The following is a 24,701-nucleotide window of genomic DNA, read 5'->3' as shown; positions in this document are numbered from 1 at the left end:
ATTTTCCAAAGTGGGTGGATGGGGGGGTTATGTTTGATACTAGCAGTTTGGAATTGGGTGTGCAAATTAAATAGATGGATAGATAGCTAGCTGACGGGGTTGAAATTTGATATTGGAAATCGGATGTTGGAATAGATATTCCGGTTTTCTGTGGTGCCTGGAGAAAATTGAAAGCTTGGTGGGTGGGAGAGATGGAGTGGAGTGGAACTTTGCTGGATTGTATGATGTATATTGATACGAGGGTTTTGGTGTAGGTTTCTGGGAGTTGGATGGGTGGGCGGATGGGTGGATGGTTGGTTTATGAGTAAGGTATGGGGTTGGAGATTAGAAGGAGAGAGAGCGAGATAAGCTGGCGGGCTGGTGGGGTTGTTGAAGGTTAGTGGTGGAAGGGGGGGTGAGGTTGGGGTTGATAGTGTTATAGTATTATAATTTATGAATAATTTTTGGAATATATATATATTTTAAAATAAATAAACCTTCTATTCTTTTTTAACTTCAATAAAATATAGCGACTTTACTAGGTATATACTTATAAATGATTTCCTATAGAAAACAGAACACTAATCTTTTGGAGTTTTTTTACTAAGGATTAATAAGTAGGGTAGGTCAGGATAGAACATCCGGGACTCTTTTCATACGAGTGAATGTGATTCGATTATTGGTGCAGGATATGAATGTAGTTTACATGGGATTTCACTCGCTGTCACAACCTACTATGGCAACAGATTGTTATCTCAATGCAAGATATTAGTCTCTAGTCTATCTATCGTAGGACTATACGGCGCATCTGAACTATCTATCCAGAGTTCATATCTTCTAGAATCCCGTTAGAAAGCGAGGTTGTGAGTCATGTAGAAAATCTGGATTCTACAATTGGATGACTCTTCTTTGAGTAATCATGAATCTGATGTACGGATATCAAAAATTTACTATCTCGCTAGTTATAGTGGATGATGTATCTTGGAAAATGTAGAATTGAGAGATGGAGAGATTTGTTGCAGCTAGCTTGACTTTATGCAAGTACTCGCTTATTTATCTTGGCTTGTTTCTGTAGGGGAATTTCGCGGGATATTTGAGTGTGTTGTGCCTTCTGTGTAAATAGGTTTGTATGTTTTGTCGTGTCTGACGTGGTGTAAGTGACGAGTTGCATGTCGCATCGACAGCTCCTGAGTCGTGAATCGTACTCTCCTCTCGTTTTCTCTTCTTAGACAAATCCGAATCATCGTCTTCTGCGCTTCTCTCTCCTTCATTTATCGCAATCTCTGGTGAAGGGCTTGGAAGTTGACGCTCTGGATTGGGTATAAAATCGACACTATCTTCGGATGAATTTGACAATTCTTGTGGTATCGTGGGTGTTACTGGTGTGATTGGTGAGAATTGGACACCATCCACATTTGTGATCGATAATTTATTTCGGTTCCTTTCGTGGTTCTGTCCAATTACATGGCTGACGACATCACGGAATCGTTTTTTGGTCGAACTAGAAGTATTGATCCCATCCCAAAGGACTGTGGATGCCACAAAGTCTCCCCCACTGATAAGATTGGACAAATCCTTAGCAAGTTCTCTGACTATCTTGTTAGTGATTCCACCATTGAAGACGAATCGAAGATTCAAGGTCTCTTTTATCTCATCTATGTGTCCAGTGCTATTATCTCCTCGAACCCCAGGTTTTGATTGTTGATTGAGAGGAACAAGGACAATTTTCCTCAAAGACCCTATCGGACCTCGTTCTGTTAATCTTGGGGCCTGGGTATCAGGAAAGTTGGGTGCTCGGTAGATCTTTCGGATCAGTTCTTGCGTACTGAACCGCTTCCCGGGCTTGAAACGAACCAATTCTTTCAAAGCCCAGATGAGGGCGGCGGTGAAAGATTTAGGACCTGGCTTTCTCGTAGTTGAATTCTGAGAAGTTGCAGCCATGTATTCAAATGCTCTTCTGGTGAAGTCAGAGCCACGGACACTGCGATCCATTTCGCCGGCATTGCAGCAGTCAAATATAACAAGAACATCACTTTGAGTGTTTTGTATGTTGTGTTCCGCGGAGCTCCAAACAATCTCATGTAGCTCATTTTCTTCGTCTGGCTGAGTTGTTGATCTGATTGCGTGTTAGAAATGTCCATAAGTGGGGTAAGCTTTCTATATCTTACGGAGTCAAGGCTAATCCATCCCCATCGTCGCTAAGCTTGCCATGCCCTGCATAGTAGACAATAAGAAGAGTATTTTGATCATCATGATTGTGAACAAATTCGGCAAGATATAGGTTGATCTGAGCTTGCGGATGCCTCCTTGGATTCTGCTGTAGAATCTTTTGTGTCGTTTTATATTTGAAAATATCCCGAAATACATTCTCGAGATCCGCAACCTGCTAATATTAGCATCATTGAAGAGATACTCCCTCCTGATAAGTTATTACCTCTTGTTCTACGTGGAGATCATCATCTTTACGGTCCCATGACAACAAAAGAACATGTACTTCGCGGTATGCAATCGAAGCATTCTTTGCACTCATATGCTCATCGAAAATCGCCTTGAATTTGGAATCGGCCGATGCCTCTTTGTCTTGGTAGTTTGTTGGGGGAATAATGATGGTTGAAGCTATAGTTCTTTTGCCATCGTGGTCAGGTTTCAAAACGGAATTTGACTTGCTGGAGGCCATCCCGTAGTTGAGACACCGCAAGAAAGTCTAGCTCGCAATTTGGTAGCTTCGTAAGATAGATTCTTTTTGGTTGGAGTTTCGCAACGAACCAGCGGGGTCTCCTGAGAATCGCACTTATGTATGAGTTCACAATTCAATTGTGCTAAAAGCTGGAGGTACAAAAGATGAGAGATGATGTGGCTGAGCAGATTGAAGATAAGCCCCGCTGTGAATCCTTCGTTTTTTTGGTCAATCTATTGGTGACCACACTGGTCGTAAGCGTGTGACTGCTTGTAATCCATGTAATCATGTAGGTAATAGCAGATCGAGGCTCTGCAAAGCTTTAGAAAGGTTGATTTAAAGCTGTCTTCATAAGGCTTTCCTCTGGGCAGAGTCAATTCTCTTCAAATCAAACACTGGTAATTACTGTCTTCAATATATACCATCCCAAAGGAACAACGTATAAATCTGCCTTACACAATGTCGGAAGTAGTGCCAATTGAGACAGAGATTATGGTGAGTTCACAGCTTACACAAAACGAATTACTATTCTCACTGATTTTCAAAGAGACCACAAACGCCCGAGGACCGCTCGATTTATACAGAGTCTAGGAATCCCTCGGATGTCAGTATTCCTTGAAATTTCATTACGAATGGATAATTCTGATTATCAGACTAGTCAATTGCGTTGTTTAATGTAGAAGATAGTGCGTGGTTGAGCATTCCCAGAAAAGGGAATTTTGAATTCAAAATCTCTGCGAGAAAGCAAGACAAGGGAAAGTTCGTGTATCAGGTCAAGGACCCAAAGACTGGAGCACTGTATAAGGAAGGGGAATGGGTCAAACAGGAAAGGCTCAGTTCAGCTTGATTATGCGGCTTATGGTGGGGTTGGGATTTCATTGGTCGTACATTACAGGCTATACTTGCATAAGCTCTCATGCAACCCGCCATTTGTAGCTGTGTATCTAGGCTGAGTGCTTCTCGTAGGCATTTCAATCGCCCATTTCTTAAAATGAGAAAAATTATACAGTTTCAATTGAACAGTCGATATAAACTATATCATTCCGTTCAGCAGATGTTTTTAACTTCTTCGTTACTTCAGCAAAAATCCCAAAAATGACTTCAAACACGTTGCCATTGTTCAACTCCCCATGTGCTTCACCTACCATTTCTCAAAAATTCTCTGAAGGAATCACTTTTGCAACAAATTCATCTACTCCTACGTCCAGAAAGCTTTCTCAATATCGAGACTCGTTTGCTCAATGGCGCCCTTGGCGAATCTCAGAGCCTACTACTGATGAGAACTCGCGGAAACCCCACGTGAGAAGTTGTAAGTTTGTGTAGCAAAATGAACCATCGACTTCATTGGCCAATAACTTCTTTCATAGTGTCGGAACATCAAAAAAGCTACAGGTCTTTAAGTATATTTCTAGATAGCGATGATAACTTCAAAATCTATCGACGCTTCGGATATCTTCATTCGCGTTTACTTCTCCGTAAACAGGATGAAATTCGTCGACTGGAAATGGAGCTAGACGAACTTGATGATCTCGATGAAGCGGAAGACGCACCCGATAAACGACGGGCACGATCTAGAAATGCAGATATAGCAGCCGAGAGAAAGGAGCTCGCTGAAGATCCAACTCTTCGGACGAGGACTATAGTCTTGGACGAAATAGAAGAAAAGTTAGCTGCTTATGGTGAGCATTCCCAATTGACCACCAAAGATTTATGCACGGACTTATGTATATTAGACGAGCTACTACTCCGGTCTCAGCATGTGAATGCCATGAATCGTCCTGCTGGTAGTGATTATCGAAGCGTTGAGCGATACATTTTCGACAAGAAACCTCTCGTTGATGAGGAGCAAGGATTCATATACGAAAAGAATGATCTCATCACCTTGCGTGAAGGGAGAGAAGGAGCATATCTCGATACAATGACCGAAAGGTTTCTCCAAATCTTTCATTGCGCATTCTTACAAGTAAAATACTAACCTTCTTTCTGCAATAAATTCACGGGCTAACGATGAACAGTCAATTTTCTGCACCCAAGAAGACCGAGAAAAGACAACAGATCCAAATCTCCATTTCTATAGCAAGTCCCGAAAAGACATATTTGTGACTAGTCTTCTCGTACTCGTGTTACTCCTTCTTCTCGTTCTCCCGGTATTCCTCCTGTACCGGCTCACCGAGCATCATAACCTGGATATCACATATACAGTTAGTATTGGTGTACTACTTATTTTCACACTTTTGTTTTCTGCTGTTTTGTCTTTATTCACTCAGGCCAAAAGGCATGAAATATTTGGTGCCGCTGCTGGGTGAGTCTTCCTTGGTGATCTATTTGTACCCAGTCTAGGTGAAAAAGCTAACAAAACTAGATATTGTGCTGTATTGGTAGTATTTATTAGTAATATTCCGAACGCTAATTGATCATCGGGCTTTCGTTCGCTCAAAGTCACTTGACTGTATAATTTCTGTTTGTGAGAGAGGAGTGGGAAAGCATTGATTATCACAGGAGAATGTCGAAAAAATTTAAGCACGACGTATGCTGGTTTCAAGCAAATAATAAACTTAATTATTGCTTTACATTCTGCGATCTGAACGTTACTCTTCCAGGTATCTCATATACTTCAACTAAAAGGCTCCTTTCCCAGACTGTTTAATTCCCTCCAATTCTCTCAACCATCCCACTCTCCCTTCCGTAAACTGTTCTACCCCGGGTCTCAACTTCGTCTCATGAAGATGAAAATCATCCACAGTTCCAATTCTCAAAATACTCATTTTTGGAAACCTCGAGCCAACACGATACATGAGCGTACCACAAGTTCCACAAAAGTGATTGGCCATTGTCGATCCGGTCGCGATGGTCTTGGATTGACTGAAGACTTTCAAATTTTCACGGCCACGGACGTGTTTCAAGTGAGAATCAGCGATAGTGAAATTAGATGCGAACATCGACGCCGTGATTTTGCGACAGTCGTGGCAGTGGCAGACAAATGTACTAACTAGGCCAGGGCCTTGGGTTGGCTGCCGGGTAGAGTTAGTGTCAAAACACTGTATCTAGTTTTTCATTTTTGACTTACGAATGCAAGTTGCACAGCACCACAGAAACATGTTGCCGTTGCTTCATCTTCAATAGACCACCCGTCGTTTGCTCCGCCGGCGAGGGGGAAGTAAGGCTTGGATTTGTCTGTACCGGCGGTATCGGCCATTGCGATCAATTGCTTGGATTTCTTTGGATTAAGAGTGAGGAAGATCGATAACCAAGAGAAGATTAAATGTGATGATGGGTAGAATGTTTTGGGAATTGAGTGTGAAAGCATGATTTATATAGATAATTTGTCGAGGTAGATATCGACAAATCGTCCGTGCGCCCACTATTTCTAAATTATTAAGCTTTTTGTCTCGCTACCGGAATAGGAGATGTGGACTACCGCATTAGGAAAATGCCACTGAATTGCATGATCAAAGCGTCATAATCACAACAACCAAGATGGGATATCTGAATAAGCAAAAAGGCTTGATGCTGGAGCCGGGACAAAAAGCTTTTTAGCAAGGAAAATGTAAATGAACTCGAAGAGTGGGGAAGCAAATTGTTAGTGAGATTTATGCTGTCATGCCGGGCATTGATTTGTTTGGATATTTTGATAGCTATTAAAATTGGATTGCAAGCTAGAAGATGATGATAGCCAAGGTAGATCTTGTTTCGACTCTCTGCCTTGTATGTATAATAAGACACATATATCAACTACGCTATCTTCTTTGCACACGGCAATTGTACGAAACCTGTCATAATTCATGAGGGTTGAAATAATCTGTAACACCAACAACATACGATAATCCAGAATCCAGATACCGGCTTTCGCAGGCCAGTCACACGATTTCCACACATAATCTGAAGACAATACAGCATCGCGACCTCCCAGTTCTGGTCACTACCGGGCGAAATGTGCAAGGTTTCATCTATTGTCTTGCAATCGGCTGGTTGTTTGCTTCTCCTAAATGGTGAACTTGCACACAAATGGACGAAATGGACCTACCAACTTTGCAGTATGTCCCAAGACGGTAGACTTTGCGGCAACGAAGAAGACCTGAACGCCCTAGGAGACGATTACGGATATCGGTCGGGCTCCTGTCTCGTCTGCGAAAATGAATACAGAGCAAAGTCTAATTACGAAACGGCATTAGCTGCTGCTCAAAATCAATACAACTTGGTAGTTAATGCTGCATGGAGCAAAAAAATTGAGGAAGAGCAAGAAGCCAGTTATACTATAGACACGGTAATTCTAACCACTTGACATAGATTTAGTTGTACTGATCAAGTATCAATGCTAGATTCCATTCATCGAAAGACAGAAGCGACTTCGCTACCACCACTATCGCTCTCGCCGCGGCTCCTCGAGAATCTTACACGGATGAGCTAGTTTGTGTATTCTCTTGTGGGTGGTTCGATCCGACTTGATTTGTGCAGTTTATGTCGCAACCTTATTTGGAAACTTAGCTGTGGTCTTTCCTTTGAATAGGAGATAGACAGTTACGCATTTGGATCAATGACTCGTGAGTTTTGTTATTTAAAGCAGCATGGCGATGCTAAAGATATCTGTTAGCCACAAAGACCCAACTTGTTATCAGTCCGCGCTGTAGCTTAGTAACGAGGAATAGTAGGAGTTTGGGCATTCTGACTTCTTCTGAATATTGTATCTGTGACTTACACCATTTACAATACTGGCAAGCTTTATTAACTCTTGCGAGACTTTTGTGGGAAGCTTCGTTCTCTAGAATATTTCTCTTCGTTGAAGTCAGCCGCTAGAAAAACAAAATGAAGATAAGAGACGCATGAGAATACTAAAGAAAAGATGCTTTCGGGGGTAGAGCCAGAGACTCGCTGCACCAATTGATTCTTTTAGATCGTACTCGGAATATAGATTCTGACTTGTCAAAATTATTTTGTTCAATCCTTGAGCCCGCGAAGTCGCACAATTTGGTCATTTGGCATGTGCTTATTTCAATCCTTTAATAGAATCTATTCATCAGTGGTTTCGAAGGTTGATTTCATGAATTACAGTCCGATGTTGTTGCCATAGTTCCATAGGAGACATCCCAAGACGTCGCTGTCTCCCCCCACAAATTACATTGTATTGGATGACCGGTGATTCGAACTTGCGTTATACCTTCACTTATGAGCTTCGACCCATTGGAACAAGGGTTCAATACAGAACCATCCTGGAGTGCTAGTAGAATAGCGAATGCTCCAATGTCAATCTATCTGAAGTAAAAGCCGCCGAAGTGATACAAGCATGTGTTGTAAACTACAGCTCATCCTTGCAGACGCGTATGAAGTGTCTGGCAATTTAAGGAGAGACAAACAGAAACTAAGATGCTAATCAGTGACTGTCATTTGTTTTCTAACGGTGGGGTAGACGAGGAAGATCAACAAATGCGTGTGTCAGTTCATTGAAGTGAATGAAAATCAGTACTAGCATCAAAAGTTAATGACGTAGAGTCAAGAATTTATAATGAGCTCGATGTTGGGTCATCAGATCAATCATCTTCCTGTGATCTCATCAAGTTTTTCGGTTTCTACTGTCGCCAACGACTTACAGCAAAATTTGTTGTGGTTTTTTGAAAATAGGTGCTAGAAGCATATAAAGACTGATCGATCGTCTTGCACAACACCTCAGACTTTTCAAATTTTTCTGGCGATAATGTTTCATAATCTATATTCCTACACTTATTTCCCACTATCATCTTGAGCGCTCTTTTGCACAGTTCGGCGGCGTCTATTCTTTGTTATTATCAAAGTTATGGCATATCTACTTGATATTCTAGCTCCAACTACTGCATCCTCTGCTATCCAGTTCAGATACTGTTCCGTTGTCCTCGTTGAATATCAAACGTACCATTGCATTGTGGATAGTTCTTCTCATTCCACATATTGTCATCTCAAATTTGATCTTAGCTACGAAGCTCTTGGTCGCTGTAGAGCTCAGATAGATTAGTTCATCAAAACAGTAAGATGTACAATTAGCTTCGCAATTCCAATAGGAACTTCATCCTTTTATGAAGTCATCAAGTCTTTATACTTTTGTTATCTCGCGCATCCAAGTATATGATCGCGCCAACCTTGCATTGATAGTGAGTATTTTCATGATAATGTTAAAGTGCGGACTCACATAGTTTCCGCTGGATATTACCCCTGACTTAATATCGACGTTTAAGGGAAGAAGATTATCTTTTGCTTCTTACTTAATGTCAGCATGAGAATTTGATTGTTATTTCTCCAATTCTAGGCCATGAATTTGGTCCATCTTCTGCCCAATGACACCATTTGATATGAAAGACTACTTCTTATTGTTCCCCATAACTTTTGCATCACATAAACTTTAGCAAACCATAGCCATATAGATTTGAAACTTCACGTTATACACTGTATCAGGTGAGCATAGAGACGCATTGTACAGCAAATTGCTTCTTTCCTTTCTGTACATTTTATAATGATACATTACTTCAGGAAATATCATCAGATATACTTTTACTACAAGCACAAGAGCAAATAAAGACACCATAAGAAATATATTTCACTTAATCAATCATCTTAGTATCTCCAAATAGATCCTTCCTATGATCTCCACCTTGTTCAACCTACCTCTTTCCAATACCTGTGTACAGAAATTTTAGGAAATTCACTATCCTGCTATCAACCGGTTCACAAAGAACTTACTGAAATCTTTTAGTGAATTATATTCATTCAAGCCCTCGGCTATAAGATGTCTCCCACAATTTGATGCTCGAGCTTTCATGAGTTTATTGGTACAATAAACAAACAACAATTTCAATAGTTTATCTGTCGATCTTTATCTCGTTTTATCTTGTTTCTCGCTGCACTTATTTCTTCCTACTGAATTCATACCAGGAGATTTTACTCAATTTATCAAATCCACCATATCAATAATGGCACAGCTATCTGATGGCTTTCCTTCCCCAAACAACTCCTTAGAGATTGTTACCAGGACTGTTGACGAATTCATAGACAAGTTGCAAGTAACTTGGGCTGTCAACGCTGCAAAGGGACTTGTTGGTAGGTGAAACATTCCATGAAAGACTTGCCTATTTGTTACCTAAGCAGAGCTTGTTTATTTTGATTTGTTTCGCATAGCTAACATTTCCAAGAACTCAAGGCTGGTTCTCTGCTCTGCCGAGAAATAGAACTCGCACTTCTCCGTGTCATCGCTCAAACCGTCTCCCCCGAAAGTGTTTACGTCCGAATCGGCAATGAATTGAACCTTTTCGATCGACCTGCCTATCGCGCAGCCAATCCCCTTTTCCACACTATCTTGCTCTGCTGCTACCAAATGATGCAAGGATGGGCCGACGAAGGATGGTTTGAAAATCTTCCAACGATTGAACAGAGTTTGCGGGACGTAGTTCACATGGATGCGCGAAGACTTTCTGGTACCTTTGGTATGCGGGTTGATCATTACTTCTTGGTTTGGAAGTGCGCAGTACAGCTGCTAATCTCTCTTTAGGACTGTCAACACCGATGGATCTCGAGCTGTATCGAAGTCTGGAACACACAATGTATACTGATCATTGTTTGAGAATGCGTATTGATACCCAAGTCGAGATATTAGAGGGGATTATTGCGAGGTTGAAGGTTGGGGAGAGTAATTATGACTAAAATAATGACGTTGAGATGAGGAATCGAGCAGGAAATGATAAAGTCTAATGTTACTTAGATATTATGATACTTGTATTTGATCTGGAAAGAGACTATGGACTCTGGATATGGATCGCCGAGTAGCTCCTCCGCGGTTTTATGAATGAAAACATATGTTCATCGACACATTGATACGTCTTTAGCGGTAATAAATTTACCAGAAATGACATTCAATGCATAGTGCTCTGCTAAACATCGGACTATACTGTGGAAATCTGATCGCATTACAGAAGAGAATCTGAATACCAAGACCACAATTATCAAGCAGACTCAAAATCAACAATAGGAAATTGCGTTAACCAAAAAGAAAACTCCCAGCAAAAGTAACAGCATCGGAAGCATTAACTCGAAGAACCAAAATAAACCACATCTAGTCTGCACTCTAGAACCCCATTTCGAAGCTAACGTCCTTATCTCTTATCCAGACAAGCAACAGATCCCAAATTTCCCCCCTAAACAACACTAAAACTATGCTAACCAATTAAGCGAGCTTCTGAAGTGTACCTCATGGCTTCTAGATCATCGTTCTAAAGCTAAGTACTCTTATCTCTTATCCAGATATGCAACAAATCTTGTATCTACCACTTTAGAGTTCTTGGAAAGGGACTACACACTTGATAAGGGTCTGATCGTGGGACGAACTAGAGATTTATCGTAGAGAGCCTGGTGTAACGTACGCAGCAGCTTCTGGGAAATCAGTCACGGTAGTAGTATTGAGAACAAAATTCAAGCATGTTTCCACTAACATCGACCAAGAAGTGATGTTCTCAAAATATCAATGCTCAGATTATAAAATTAGAGCTTCGTGCTATACATGGTAGATATATAGTGCGCGTACCTAAGTGTTCATGGTGAATAAAAATGAGTCATCATGATGCGAATCACTTTTAAAATATTTTCCAGAAAACGAGGGAGAGAGACTCTATCTAGAGGGCCAAATTTTTAAATCTAATGCAGAGGTCTTTCTCCAAAAGTTATCCAATTACTTAGTAACGCTGAAAACTATCAACGATGCAGCCTTGGTTTCTTAAAATGAGTCTAATACAAGGGGTCTTTCAAGGCCTATTATCTATCTATCCTAACCAGTCTATCGACATGAAAAATTATCGTGAAAAAGTAGGATGCAAAGAAAAGGAATTTTCAGTGGTATCTTATATTTGATTTGTTATTACGCATTTTGGTTTCATCGGAGGTGCCCATGTTATCCCCGCTCGTGAGCCGGATACATTCATTATCTCATCAATGCTAGCGCAAATTCAACGACCCTGACTAAATCCAGCCATCCAAATGCCAGCACTATCCACGTCTGATCATTAACACAGGACGAGACAGGCTTGACTGGCGTCATGAGTCTCTTTTGTAAATTCAATCCTCGGAAGCCCTCACTTCCTCAATTCCCTCCAGCACTGCTTCCGCCAATGCCCAATTCCTTAACCTTATCCACCAAGCCCTCTCCCTCCGCAACTTCCACGACCTCAACTCCCTCTTCCCCCTCTCCGCTCTCCCCCTCATCCCCTGCAATTCCCTCCTCGAGCCCTTCACCTCCCTCCTTCAAAACCCATTCCACAACTTCAGTCTTATCTGCCAGTTCTGCCTCATAGACCGCATCATGTCCCTTCTGATTTTGAATCGTTGGATCTGCTCCATTTTCTATTAAAACTTTGACTGCTTCTAAATGTCCATTCAGGGCTGCCCAATGTAAAGGTGTGTTTCCAGAGGCGTTTTGTGTGTTGAGTATCTCGAGCATTTTGGGGGTTTGAGGAGAGGGATTAGAGAGGTGTTTTGCGAGGAGGGCGAGAAGTTCTGTTTGTGAGTTAGTCGGATTGGGGGTCCAATTTTGGGAATGGGCGGATTGCGACTGGATAAAGGAGGGAAATACCGTGATGGCCATTGGCGGCAGACATATGTAACACGCCGTTTCCACTCTCACTGTCTCTGGCACTCTCCAACAACTCAGTTGCTGAGCATCCTTCCCTCTTACATAATTCCTCTCTTAAAGTCTCGAATTCGTCTTTCTCCCCAACCCGAGCCAAATAAATCAAATCGTCGATTTCGTCTTCTGAAAATTTGGGTGCCATGTTTCGTTATTGTTCTCAATCGTAGTATTTATTTCCCAGTCAATAATGATTTCCAGTTCTTATTCGTGGTATTTCTTCCTTAAGATTATGAGTAAACTTTTGTAAAATATAAAATACAATGAGGGGTCAATCCAAGCGGCCGCATCAACATGGAAAAAAATGAATTTTCGACATGTAGTCGGCCAAAGAATAATCCGATAAATCTGGGGGCGCTTATCGCGCCTTATCATAATCCCTGCGCATAACTTCAATTATTACACGTGCTAGCCCCTGATACGCATCCCTGAAAGACATCTCACCGGTGTGAGATTCACTCATCCTTCCTTCCAAACCTCATTTGCATTAATTCATTTCCTTTTCTTTTTCAATATAAACTCACATCTGAATCTCCTTTCCTCTTCTCCTTCTTTGTGTTTGTCAAAAACAGAAAAAATCATTGGATTTGCAAGATCAACAGGAAAGAGTATTAACCATGCCTCGACCACGTCTTAATGCCTTCGACTCAAGCGAGCCACTTCTCCGAACTACCAATGCTGCCAACGCAGCACGTAGACATATCACGGGATTTTGGGAAGGATTTGTCGATTTTGCTTTCAATGACAATGTGCTTCATGTTGCTATTGGTTTGATGTAAGTTTCTCTCTCTCCTCGGCCACTCCGTGCACTTACGACCTTTTCCAATCCCTACACGTGACACTTCCTCGAACAATCACTTACAAAAAACAGAATAGCGCAATCTTTTACAGCTCTTATAACCTCACTCGTCTCTTCTGTTCTCCTCCCACCACTATCTCTCCTCCCTTTCCTAAATAAAAACCTCGAAGAGAAATTTGCGGTTCTGAGGCCCGGTCCTCATTATGATGGTATGCTTCATAACCACACCGAGATCGGTGATGGAATAGGAGAGGGAGTGGAAGGAAACGCAACTATGGTTGTAAATATGGGAATGGAATTTTTGTATGGGGCAGGGTATAATACCTTGAAGCAGGCGATAGATGACGGAGCTATTGTTTTGGCTTGGGGGTAGGTTTTGGTTTCTTTATATACTCCTTTCTTAGCATCTACTTTTCTTTTGCCTTTTTATTCCATCTCGTTGTTCTCATATTCCTCCTATCCTTATATCTCCAACAATTTTTCTCTCCATTTCCACTCAGACCCGCAATAAATTCACAAACTGACAACCTCTCAAGTTCCTTCCTAAACAAAGTGATAAACTTCATAGGCGTTGGTCTCGCTCTCTACAGCATAGCAGGTCTTTACCAATATTTCAGTCAGGATAACGCTATTATCAAGCATACCGTCCGTTGTAGATATTGTCGCAAGAAGATTTTTGAGAAGGTATGTGGTTTTCTCCCCCCCCTCTTTCTCCTTTTGTTCTCCCTCCATTTCTCTTTCACGAATTCTTGTCCTCTTATTTTAACCATTCCCACTTACGGTTCCTCTTCCCTATCACTATTTTCAATCACCCGTCAATCAGTCCCCAATCCCATAATTAAAGTAGCCCCGCTCACAATTAACAACCCTAGGCACAACGCTGCGTATTCTGTACCTCCTGGCAAGATGGTCGTGAAGATCTTCGTCCCGCTGCAGCTACTATCGGATGATTTCTCTTCTTATGCTTCTCCATTATAATCCCGTTCTCTTCTTGCTCCTATAACCTACTCTCTCCTGCGCTCTACAAACTTTCACTCAACCTCCACACACCATGTACACAACTGACTATACGATTATACAACTACACGACTTTACATCTACATAAACTGAGTTGCCTAACGAAATCAATGCGTCACACCAACAATCAGAATGAAAATCAAATAAAATAAAACCTCAATACACGATACACCATACACAATACACCATACACAATACACTATACACAATACACCATACACAATACACCATACACAGTACACCATATACACTATTTCAAAATAGAGGCAAACCATGGATTTGTAATATTACATGTGTATACATGTACCTACCTACATGGCTACACAACCACATCCATACATACAAACATACAATACATACTCAAATCACAGCAAGGAGTTCAGGGAAACAAATTGACCGTTACCATACCCATAACCACAAGCCACGGTGTTAAGCGAAGGCATTGCTAGGAGAGGGCGTTCTTGAATTGGAATTCGAACTCGAGTTTTCTTTTATTTCTGGGGTATGGGGCCTGGAGTTTGGGGTTCGACTTTCGGTTTGCCTTTAAAGTTCAATTTGGGTAGATTTTATTTGGTTTGCCGATGTTCGTTCGTTTGTTCAAAATTCTTTCATAGCGAGGAGTTCTAGCTTTCTATTTCATGCTTGATTTGGAAATTGTTTTTTTGACGCTGGATGGAAATTGGGAGAGTAAAAAAAGAATAGAAAATGATGATAAAATTTTTTTAGATTTTAGTTTCGAATTGATGCGATCCCAAGAATAAATTGTCATGTCTTGTTGTACTTATATTGTTGTACAAATGATATTGTAATGATTGGCGACTTTCAATATTTCATGAAGGTAACCCTTTTAAGGTAATTCCACAACTCAAGAGAACTTAGCTATTTTCAGGTCTTCCAAATGGATATCGATTCAGTTCGATTTATCAATTCCTATCCTCATCCTAATCCTAAATCCTCCCTTTAATTCTCCACCCTTCTTCATCGGTGCTAAATGACAACTACAATTCTGTCTTCCCACCCTCCACAAACTCCACCTCCCAATCCTCTCCAATGGCTACCTTTGGCGCTCTAACCGTCGCCCAAGCAGCTTTATTTCCTTCACCAGCATGATACGTGATCTCAGCCGTTGTGCTACCCACCTTTACACTCTTCAGTTCACTCCACTCCTTTGGCGCACCAACAACAAGAATCTTCTCCACGCCTACTTTCTTCATACTCTTCAGATATTTATCTGTCAACTTGCCCTTTGTTCCGATATCCTTACTGCTCAATACCCCGTTTTCAAAGGAGAAAGAGCGGTGGATATAGGCCCCAGATTGATAATCAAAAGTCTCACCATCATCTACATATAATTCTCCAGTTGCCTTTCCTTCTTTATCGAGGACGAGAACAAGAGTATATGGATCCCATCTCATAAGACCCGAACTCCTGCGGGGACGATCCTTGCGAGGGATAATATGGCCACCTTGCATAAGTAGAGGTATTTTCTCAAGAGGAGCTGCGATTGTAGTTTTGCCCGCGCCCGTATAGATGGTATAGTCGAAGTAATCGTAGTAAACTTCGCTATTAGGTATATAGATCTCGACGCTATCGGCACCTTCTGTAACGACTGGCTTAGCCAACAAACCGGTACTACCGACGAAAAATTGATCATCGATCGCAAATCCGGATTCGTCTTCTGGATATTCAAAGTAATGTGGTCGAATAATGGGTGTCCCGTCTGTACTGGCTTCATGGAAAGCGGTGTACCAAGCAGGGAGAAGAGAGTAACGGAGACGGAGAGCTTGAGTTATAATATCCGTGTATGGATCACCGATAAGATAAGGTTCACGTCTTCTAGTATCAATATGTGCATGTCCACGGAAGAAGGGGTAGAAAGCACCAGCTTGATACCAACGAGTAAGAAGATCCTTTTCAGGGTTACCAAAGAATCCACCAACATCTGCACCAGCGAATGGGAAACCTGCAATACCATTGTTGAGAATCATAGGGAACGCAGCCGCAAGATGATCCCAGCTAGCTTGGTTATCACCAGTCCACATGGCTCCCATGCGTTGACTTCCAGCATAGAAAGATCGAGTGAGAATAAACGGACGGCGAAGTTCACCTTTCTTGCGCTCGACCATTGCTTCATAGGTTGCGTTGACAAAGGTCAAACCGTTGACATTGTGAACATCACGGTGTTCCCAGTTTCCGAAATGTAAGTTATCCTTGGGCATAGTTGTTTCTGGCCCATTGAAAACCGATGGCTCATTCATGTCATTCCAGAGGAAGAGGTTAGGTGTATCAAAGGCAGAAGTCTTAAAGAGACTCTTCCACCATTTGATTGCTGCAGGATTGAATGCGTCAACCCAGTGGGAAGATCCTGGCCAACACCAACCTTCATAGATACTGCCCTCCTTGTTATGAACAGCCAAGTCCTTACTCTTTAATTCATCAACAACCTTATAATTAGCTTCATTCTTAATGTGAGGATCGATGATTGCAACAAGCTTTCGATCGGATTTATCCAAGTGTGACAACATGTCAACGTGGTTTCCGAAAGTGTGAGGATCCCAAGTAAAATATTTCTTTCCATCGGTATACTCGATGTCAAGCCAAATAACATCATATGGGATTTGGAATTTGTCGAACTTTCTGTCAACATCCTTCACATCCTCATCGGTAACATAATTCCATCGACATTGGTGGTAGCCAATGGAGAATTCTTGAGGAAGCTGTGTGAAGCCTGTGAGCTCTCCATATGCTTTTGTAACATCCTTTGGTGTTGGTCCAAGGAAGACAAACACATCAATTAAACCACTCTCCGAGAACCAATGAGTTTTTGTATCAGTTTTTCCACTCAAAGGATTCATGGATGCTTTCTCCTTGATAATATCAATCCAAGTCTCGGCTGCGTTCAGCCAAAAAACACCAACGGTTGACGCTGCTCGATGTGCTTGCATGAAAGGAATGGCTCCGTATAGAGTCATTTCACTATCCATAATGTACTCGAAAACATCAGCGTTGTATAAACGGTATGGATCTTTATGATTGCCCTCTCCACCTCGGGTTTGCTTCAATGACAAAGGTCCAGCATGTTCTGGAATACCAAAGACATGTTCATATCCGGGGAAGGTAATGTCAAGAGAAACACTCTCAGGACCCTTAGGTTTTGAGTCGGTATTTCCACCAAAAGATTCCTCCCACCACGTGGACTCATCTTCGCCGGCTTGAACTTCGGCTGATTCTTCTTCGCCTTCTTTCTTTTCTGGCTTCTCAATCTTCGGTCTCCAATGTTCCATGTTCATCAATCCCCGTTCATTAAACTTAATTTGTATCTCGTCATCCCTCTTGAAATCGATTGCAAATGGAGCATGTGTAACTTCCGCCTTGAACTTGCCATCTGGGCCAAATGTAATGTGCGAAACTCCAGGGTACTTCTTATACTCTGCATCTTTACTCAAAGTTAACCCTCCTACAATTGCCCAGTTTGCGGCCTCATTATAACGTTCCTTTCTAGCTTTACTGCCATGTCTCAATTCAATCTCGCCCGTTTGACGTTTTTCTTCATCAATCGTAACTCTCGCAGATCCCGATTCGAGGAACGAAATGGTAATCGGTAACCTGACCGACTCCCCTCCAGTCAATTTCTTGAGGATGGTTCCTTGTAGCTGACCATCCTTCCACGTCAAGGTCTCTGAAGCCAGTCGATAAGGAGCTTGTAAGCTCCAATTATCTCCCACTGCTGTTGCTTGATCCGCATATGCTCGATTTCGTTTGCAGAATCCCGATTGATCGCATGTTTTGAAATTCTCATGCTTAACAGATACTATTTAGGTCGTTAGTGAATTCTACACAGAGAGCTGTTGTTGGCATCCTCACCAGCTGGTGTAATCAAGCTGCCAAATGTTGATAACAAAACTAAATATCCTGTCCATTGTGAGGACAGATTTAATGGCGACTTCATGATTGAAAAGACATGCAATATTTAGCAATTGCACTTAATTCAGATGAAATCAAGTTGCTAAATAGCTAGATATATGAACAAATGGCTTGTACAACAGAACCATAAAGAATTGAAGTCTTGCGTTGGGGGGGGGTTGAGGTTTCCAAGCTGTCCTATTCTCCTTCACCAATGACGATCAAAGCTCAGCTCCCCAGTCATACCTATACCTATAGCATAACATGTGCATAAAGTTTTATTGGTGATACCATGGCCCACGAACCATGATAGAAATTTATGCGAGTTACATAAAAGTACCCTTCCACATAGAGTTACCTCACATCTAAGGCTTCATCAGCAAAGAAAGGGTACCCTTCCGCCCCTCCTACCAAACCCCACCAAGGAAAACCCCACTAACAACACACCTCAACCTAAAAGAATTTAAAATATGAGTGAAGCCCCCGAATCGATCTTAAAGCACGTCAATCCTAAAACTCAAGCACTCTTAAGAGCATCAGCAAAACACCGAGAAGAATCTGCCAGATCAAACGACGATACCATGTCTACCGAACAAACGTAAGTCCCTTATTCTATCTATCTATTCTTATGAGAGGGTTGTTTTCTTTACTCTTGGACAAGAATTACCCCACGTCAACAAAGTATTAGCGGTGTATACTAACGTCTTTGTGTCGAATAGCTTCATTGCCATCAAGCCAGATGGTGTCCAAGTATGCAAATACCATTCTACATAGAGAGAAGAGGATGAGAGAATACTGATTGATGTTGAATTCAGCGTGGACTCGTTGGCCCAATCATCAGCCGATTTGAGGCTCGTGGGTAGGTTGACATGTTGCAAAGAATATTTGAGCTTTGTTGACATGAGGAATAGTTACAAGCTTGCTGCCATCAAGCTCACCACCCCAGGAAAGGACCACCTCGAGCAGCACTGTAAGCATTTGAAGAAATAGATGTTATAAGACTGTAGAGACTAACACCTTTTGCAGACGCTGATCTCTCCGACAAGCCATTCTTCGCTGGTCTCGTCAACTGTACGTATCTGCCATTTTGAGCACACCAAACACCAAACACCTATCTAACTATCTCTAGACATGAACTCTGGCCCAATTTGCGCCATGGTCTGGGAAGGACGTGATGCCGTCAAGACCGGCCGTAGTAAGTACCCCTTTGTCTTGCTTATCCCATCAACCGCCATCTAATTCTTTCTCTTTAGCCCTCCTCGGTGCCACCAACCCATTGGCATCTGCCCCAGGTACCATCCGTGGTGACTACGCCATCGATGTCGGACGCAACGTCTGCCACGGTTCCGACTCCGTCGAGAACGCCAAGAAGGAGATTGCTCTCTGGTTCAAGGAGGGTGAGGTTCTCTCATGGAAATCCGCTCAACACGACTGGGTCTACGAGAAGTAGATTAGATGTAATGTTCTGTCATTTACTTCAACAACAAACAATTAGCTCCAAATATCATATCTGAAGATTGTTTCTGATGATGGTGGGTAGACACATACATGAATAAAAAGTCAATCAACCTCAAGCTATGTATATTTACATTGAAGATTGGGTTTCGTGAATGTTTGTGCCATCTTTCCCGTTCCACGTTGAAGTCGTATCTTGAATTCCCGACCAGCTTTATCATCGAATGTACCCGAACGCAAATACACATCTCCCTCTAACCATACATATCCCATCCCATGATCTATATAGTACATCTCACTTACTACCTCCCCTTCCTAGTCTCCCAATTATCCCCATGACACCTGCAAACCAAGGCGCGCCCCAAACAGAAACCAATATTCTCACAGGTAATAACACCTTCGTGATCACATACGCCGTCGCAACTTCTAGCACTATCCTCTTCCCACTCGTGTTACTATCTCCTCCCATTCCCCTAATCAATCCTTCACCCAGTTCTAAGTTCTTTCCCCCATCCCTCTCATCAACCTCATCCACCCTAGACCCCGCAGTATACCCAAACCATCCTCTCCTGCCAAACCACCTCTCAAACATCCCTTTCGCCTTCTCCACTTTCTCCTCCGGTATCAAATCCGAAGGCAACCATCCTGAATAATGAAAACCGCTCGCCAGAAGCAGAATAGGTACAATAGCAGTAATCTCATGCAGAATCAAAAACGAAATAATATACGTCTTCGGCGCATCGAGTAGTGGAGCTGTGTATGGATGGAGAAATTTAGGCAAGCGGAGTTGTAGTGTTCGTAAACGGTTCTGTAGACGAGAACGCGAGGAAGAGAAGGAGGTTGCGGATATGGGGACGGCTTGTTTGGGGGGTGAAAGGAGAGGAGGCCTGGAGGAGAAGAAACGTTGGGGATTTCGGATGGAGTTGGTTTTGGTTTTGGAGGGGTGGCGGGGAAGAGAGGAGGTGAAGAAATTTTTGGGGGTGGATGGGAGGGAGGTGAGGCGGAGACAAAAGATCGGAGGGGTGGACATTACATTGTTTGATTGGGTTGTGTTGGGGGTGAGTAGAGAGAAGATGTATTTGTTCGAGTTTGGAGATTCAAATGTTCATTTAAGCTGTCGAGGCTAGCTTTAGAGCTTGGATTTAAGGTTGTGCTTAATTAGTGTGGGTTTGTAGGGGCCGTGCGTAGGTACTGATGTCATGGTTGATTGATAGCTAGACGAACCTACCTTGGTTTGTTCGTGTAAGTCGGGTACTCTACTTTCGGACTACCCCTGTTTTGGGCTACTCTTTATTATTAAAAATCTCAAAAAATAGAATTTTTAACTTTCTTATTTATAAATAGAATTTATTGAAAATTTGTATATATATAATACAGATTGTTTTAAATCTAATTTGAAATTTTTAGATTTTTAGGATTTTTTTGTATTGAGATTTAAAGCTTTAAAATGTCGATTTTTTAATTTATATAAGAATCACATATAAATTTAGAACTCTTATAAAATCTTTAATAACTTTTTAAAAAAATTATTAAAAGAAAATTATATTATTTTTTAAAATTTTTGAGTTTAAATCTATATTAAAATTCAGAAAAAAATTAAAAAAAAATTAACAAATATAAAGATATAGTATAACGTAGTTTATTAGTGGATTGGCTATATCAATAAATCAGCTATTTTTATCTCAAATTATTACTTCAAAGCTATATTGTTTAATAACAACTAAATTAATTAATTAAAATTATTAAGAATTTAATAATCTGGGATTTATTATATTATTTTAATAAATTCTTGTATTATAATCTATCTTTTTGTATTTACTACAACATTAATTAGAAGATGCTTTTCTATTAAAATTCCTTTCTTTTTAATGTTTATTGTATTAAATCTGAATATCAATTTTTTACTAAGATAATATATCAAAAGTCTTTGATTTAATAAGCATTCCTCCTTAATATAATTAGGTTTTTTTTATATCTTAATATTTACTTAATATTTCATTTACTATTCGAAATATATAATTCTTTATATTTAAAAGTATATTTTTATAAGCTAATATTTTTATATCTTTAATTAAAATTAGTATAATCTCAAATATAGATATAGAGAAACTTGCTTGATAATAAGTTATTCGAGATTTAATTAATATTAATTGAGAAAGAGCTTTAATTGAATTACAAGGGGTTTGAGAGATTTATTAATCTAGATCGAAAAAGGGGAGGGTAAGTATATGAATTCGAATATCTAATTTCGAGAGTACAGTTTCAGAATTGAATAGAATTAAATCTATTCCTTGAAATTTTGATTTTATATTTTAAAAGGTAATTGATTCCTTATATATAATTTTAAAAGCTATAAAGAATTCAATCTTTGAAATATGATTAATATATACCTTAATAAATCTATCAATTTGATTACCATATAAACATTTTAGATTATTAAAATAGTTAATATTAAATAGTTAAGTTAAATAACTTAAATATAATAATAAATATAAATATATAATATCATTCTCTTTATAGTATACTTAAAAAGCTATTGATTTATAATTTTTATATTTATTTAGTATTAACATTTGATATTTGCCCTTTTTTTGATTCTTAATATACTTATTAAAGTGTTTCAATTATTCTAAATCTATCTCATTATTTGTTCACCTATTAGATATAAGTTTAATAGTCTATTCTATAAAAAGATTGATTTTAATATAACATAACTTATAATGAACCGGGTTATATAGGGAACCGGGTCACATTTAGCCTATCACTGACTTCAAACCCCAATAAATTTTGCTATATATACCAAATCATCTTTTACATCTTCTTAAATTGAAGAGAAGATATAGAATACTATTATTACACTTTAATTAAAGGAATTTAAATTAATTAAAAAGGCTACAAAGTATTTTGAAGTTCCTAAATCAACTCTTATAGTTAGAATCGCCGGAAGAAAATTATATATTCAATTCCACAAAATGATTCAAATTCTTTCAAATATAAAAGAAAATACTTTTGTATAATGAATTTCATAACTTATTATCACTAAATTCTCTATTATATTTATATTAATAAAGGAAATAACTAACGAAATTCGTCTTCAATATATTTAGATTATATCATTTCGAATTCCTATTTTAATAAAAATTCCATTTATAAACTACAAATAAATCTATAAATTCCAAAAACGATATCCAGAATTTAAGATATATTACTCATATTAATTAAAGTTTAATTAGATTAAAGAAATAATACTAAAGAATATTCAGACTTGATTTAATATATTTCGTATATATTTTATTAAACAAAAGTATGAATTAAATGATATGTATAATATAAATGAAACCAGATTTAGAATTGAAAGTACTCAAAGTATACATATTATAATCAATTCTACTTAGAAACCAAATTAAAAAGTTATAGCTAATAAATAAGAATGAATAACTATATTTGAATATATTAATATAGCTAAAAAAGACTCTATTATCTATAGTCATTTTCAAGACTCAGAATACAAATTCTGTATAAATTCTAAAGAATATACCTCAAAGCTAGTAGTTCTTTATTAATACAAATAAATAGACTTTAAACAATTATAAATTAGAATAGCTAAAAAGAGTTTTCAAACTAAAATTCAAGAAAGTGTTAAATAATCGATCTCGACTTTTGATTATAAATGGTTATTTAAGTTATATTACAAGTAGCTTTATTACTTTCTATATAAAAAAAATATCGATTTATTTATATTACCTTTTTATTACTCCCATTTACTTCAATCATTTGATATTATAATATATGGATCAATAAAATAATATTATTCTTTAAAGGTTGATTAATATTCTCGAGCTAATATAAAACAAATTCAAAAAACTAAATAAATAGAATTCTTTTAAAATATTAGAAAAAAAATATCAAATTCTTTTAATATTAAAACTAATTGGAAAGGAGCTAATTTAGTACCTTTTGCCCTACAAAAAGTATTCGATTTATTATTATTTAACTTTTCCTAGCAATCTTTCACTTTATAAATGAGAACCTTCAATTAAGATTTAAATTTATCTATACTTAGAAGCTTTTTTCCAAATGGGACAAAGCTAAGACAAGTAAATCAAATCTTTAATAAAGCTTTAGTAGATAATGATTCTTTTATATTACTAACTTGTCAATATATCAAAAGAATAATTAAATTTGTAGAATCTTAAAATACTGAGATAACTCTATTTCGAAAATAGCTTATTAATATTCAGAAAGTAATTGAAACTTGAAAGAAGAAAACTAAAAACAAAAGAATCAAATTACAAGGTCAATTTATCTTTAGTAATAAAAAAGTACTGAAAATGGTATATAAAGTAGAGAAAAAACCTAAGGAGAAAAAGCTACAAGAACAACTATATAAACATCTAATTAAAGAATTAGAAGAGAAGACTAAAGAAAAAGAGTTAGAAAATAATTCAAATAATTTAGAGTTAGAATTAGATGAATATGTAGCTCGTAGAACAAGATTATATAAAGAGAATTGAATTTTGTAACCCAGTTCCCCATATGACCCGATTCACCATAAGTTACGTTACCAATTAAAAAGATGAACCTATTCCTAGACCATTAAAAATAAGAAAATAGTTTCACCCTCTTCATTTTTATATATTATTGCTATAGCTTATTCTCGGTTGCTTGGCTATATAGATTTACTTTTACTACATCTCTGTTACGGGAGCTGCCTCTAGGGTCACGTGGAAGTGTCTAGAGATCTCTCGAGGTGGTTTAGACTAGACTTCAAGTAGGAATTCAATAAGGTTGTAACTGGTTGCAATTCTCGTAACTATAGTAATGAAACTAATGATTGATCTTGAGCACGAAGCTCTACACTGTAATGAAACCCATTCCTTTATATAGACCTTCGTTCTCTGTGCTCAGTCGGATCACAAATGATCCCTCTGATCCGATCAACTGGATCACTAATGATCCCTCTGATCCGGTTACCTAAGCGTCGGGGTCACGTGACGTCTATTGTGGCAGACCATCGTAACACTATCCCCTTCCTAGCTTAGCGCTTGTCCCCAAGCGTTACTTATAGTGTTTACCCCACTTCTTGTAATAATGTAATGACTGATTTCTTTCTTTCATAATGCCTGTTGTTAGGACTCCCAAATCAACTGAAAATCGTGCTTGCTTGTATACCAAATTCAAAGAAAGAGGTTTTATTATGGATGATCCTTGTGCTCGTTGTTCTTCCCGCAAACTTG

General features: G+C 39.1%; 11 protein-coding genes across 11 annotated transcripts; 6 read left to right on the top strand and 5 right to left on the bottom strand.

The window, feature by feature from the left end:
• Nucleotides 1–1,032: 1,032 nt before the first annotated feature.
• On the bottom strand, nucleotides 1,033–2,656 carry EAF01_008138 (uncharacterized protein; the record flags this gene model as incomplete). Its single annotated transcript, XM_038916394.1, has 3 exons — nucleotides 1,033–2,095; nucleotides 2,148–2,362; nucleotides 2,414–2,656. 3 exons carry the CDS (start codon nucleotides 2,654–2,656, stop codon nucleotides 1,033–1,035), a joined length of 1,521 nt encoding a protein of 506 aa, XP_038767756.1.
• Nucleotides 2,657–3,115: 459 nt separating this feature from the next.
• EAF01_008137 (uncharacterized protein) lies at nucleotides 3,116–3,503 on the top strand (the record flags this gene model as incomplete). Its single annotated transcript, XM_038916393.1, has 3 exons — nucleotides 3,116–3,151; nucleotides 3,204–3,260; nucleotides 3,315–3,503. The coding sequence occupies 3 exons, from the start codon at nucleotides 3,116–3,118 to the stop codon at nucleotides 3,501–3,503; spliced, it is 282 nt and encodes a 93-aa protein (XP_038767755.1).
• Nucleotides 3,504–3,751: 248 nt separating this feature from the next.
• On the top strand, nucleotides 3,752–5,070 carry EAF01_008136 (uncharacterized protein; the record flags this gene model as incomplete). Its single annotated transcript, XM_038916392.1, has 5 exons — nucleotides 3,752–3,965; nucleotides 4,024–4,335; nucleotides 4,390–4,619; nucleotides 4,672–4,958; nucleotides 5,019–5,070. The coding sequence occupies 5 exons, from the start codon at nucleotides 3,752–3,754 to the stop codon at nucleotides 5,068–5,070; spliced, it is 1,095 nt and encodes a 364-aa protein (XP_038767754.1).
• A 204-nt stretch (nucleotides 5,071–5,274) lies between these two features.
• Nucleotides 5,275–5,852, bottom strand: EAF01_008135 (uncharacterized protein; the record flags this gene model as incomplete). Its single annotated transcript, XM_038916391.1, has 2 exons — nucleotides 5,275–5,667; nucleotides 5,724–5,852. The coding sequence occupies 2 exons, from the start codon at nucleotides 5,850–5,852 to the stop codon at nucleotides 5,275–5,277; spliced, it is 522 nt and encodes a 173-aa protein (XP_038767753.1).
• Nucleotides 5,853–6,290: 438 nt separating this feature from the next.
• EAF01_008134 (uncharacterized protein) lies at nucleotides 6,291–7,598 on the top strand. Its single transcript, XM_038916390.1, has 2 exons — nucleotides 6,291–6,920; nucleotides 6,976–7,598. The coding sequence occupies exons 1-2, from the start codon at nucleotides 6,588–6,590 to the stop codon at nucleotides 7,057–7,059; spliced, it is 417 nt and encodes a 138-aa protein (XP_038767752.1). The 5' UTR covers nucleotides 6,291–6,587; the 3' UTR covers nucleotides 7,060–7,598.
• Nucleotides 7,599–9,591: 1,993 nt separating this feature from the next.
• Nucleotides 9,592–10,318, top strand: EAF01_008133 (uncharacterized protein; the record flags this gene model as incomplete). Its single annotated transcript, XM_038916389.1, has 3 exons — nucleotides 9,592–9,718; nucleotides 9,811–10,101; nucleotides 10,167–10,318. The coding sequence occupies 3 exons, from the start codon at nucleotides 9,592–9,594 to the stop codon at nucleotides 10,316–10,318; spliced, it is 570 nt and encodes a 189-aa protein (XP_038767751.1).
• Nucleotides 10,319–11,747: 1,429 nt separating this feature from the next.
• Nucleotides 11,748–12,435, bottom strand: EAF01_008132 (uncharacterized protein; the record flags this gene model as incomplete). Its single annotated transcript, XM_038916388.1, has 2 exons — nucleotides 11,748–12,160; nucleotides 12,237–12,435. The coding sequence occupies 2 exons, from the start codon at nucleotides 12,433–12,435 to the stop codon at nucleotides 11,748–11,750; spliced, it is 612 nt and encodes a 203-aa protein (XP_038767750.1).
• Nucleotides 12,436–12,907: 472 nt separating this feature from the next.
• Nucleotides 12,908–14,039, top strand: EAF01_008131 (uncharacterized protein; the record flags this gene model as incomplete). The annotated part of the gene is made up of 4 exons (XM_038916387.1): nucleotides 12,908–13,065; nucleotides 13,162–13,458; nucleotides 13,626–13,773; nucleotides 13,962–14,039. 4 exons carry the CDS (start codon nucleotides 12,908–12,910, stop codon nucleotides 14,037–14,039), a joined length of 681 nt encoding a protein of 226 aa, XP_038767749.1.
• Nucleotides 14,040–14,853: 814 nt separating this feature from the next.
• EAF01_008130 (uncharacterized protein) lies at nucleotides 14,854–18,161 on the bottom strand. Its single transcript, XM_038916386.1, has 2 exons — nucleotides 17,971–18,161; nucleotides 14,854–17,917 (listed from the first exon to the last, which is right to left on the bottom strand). Exons 1-2 carry the CDS (start codon nucleotides 18,053–18,055, stop codon nucleotides 15,105–15,107), a joined length of 2,898 nt encoding a protein of 965 aa, XP_038767748.1. The 5' UTR covers nucleotides 18,056–18,161; the 3' UTR covers nucleotides 14,854–15,104.
• Nucleotides 18,162–18,479: 318 nt separating this feature from the next.
• On the top strand, nucleotides 18,480–19,459 carry EAF01_008129 (uncharacterized protein; the record flags this gene model as incomplete). Its single annotated transcript, XM_038916385.1, has 7 exons — nucleotides 18,480–18,607; nucleotides 18,729–18,759; nucleotides 18,825–18,868; nucleotides 18,921–18,979; nucleotides 19,036–19,080; nucleotides 19,139–19,204; nucleotides 19,263–19,459. The coding sequence occupies 7 exons, from the start codon at nucleotides 18,480–18,482 to the stop codon at nucleotides 19,457–19,459; spliced, it is 570 nt and encodes a 189-aa protein (XP_038767747.1).
• A 125-nt stretch (nucleotides 19,460–19,584) lies between these two features.
• On the bottom strand, nucleotides 19,585–20,494 carry EAF01_008128 (uncharacterized protein; the record flags this gene model as incomplete). The annotated part of the gene is made up of 2 exons (XM_038916384.1): nucleotides 19,585–19,745; nucleotides 19,768–20,494. 2 exons carry the CDS (start codon nucleotides 20,492–20,494, stop codon nucleotides 19,585–19,587), a joined length of 888 nt encoding a protein of 295 aa, XP_038767746.1.
• Nucleotides 20,495–24,701: the final 4,207 nt, after the last annotated feature.

The sequence above is a fragment of the Botrytis porri genome (genome assembly GCF_014898465.1).
Source record: "Botrytis porri strain MUCL 3234 chromosome Unknown BPOR_011, whole genome shotgun sequence".
In the NCBI taxonomy this organism is placed as follows: domain Eukaryota; kingdom Fungi; phylum Ascomycota; class Leotiomycetes; order Helotiales; family Sclerotiniaceae; genus Botrytis; species Botrytis porri.
The sequence above is the reverse complement of the archived record's forward strand: the minus strand, read 5'-3'. Positions and strand labels throughout refer to the sequence as shown.

Excerpts from the sequence above, each read along its gene's own strand:
- EAF01_008134 (XM_038916390.1), top strand. The coding sequence starts at position 6,588 with ATGTGCAAGGTTTCATCTATTGTCTTGCAATCGGCTGGTTGTTTGCTT. Across the intron at positions 6,921-6,975 it reads CCAGTTATACTATAGACACG|ATTCCATTCATCGAAAGACA; the intron begins GTAATTCTAACC and ends TATCAATGCTAG.
- EAF01_008130 (XM_038916386.1), bottom strand. The coding sequence starts at position 18,055 with ATGAAGTCGCCATTAAATCTGTCCTCACAATGGACAGGATATTTAGTT. Across the intron at positions 17,918-17,970 it reads CAGCTTGATTACACCAGCTG|TATCTGTTAAGCATGAGAAT; the intron begins GTGAGGATGCCA and ends CGACCTAAATAG.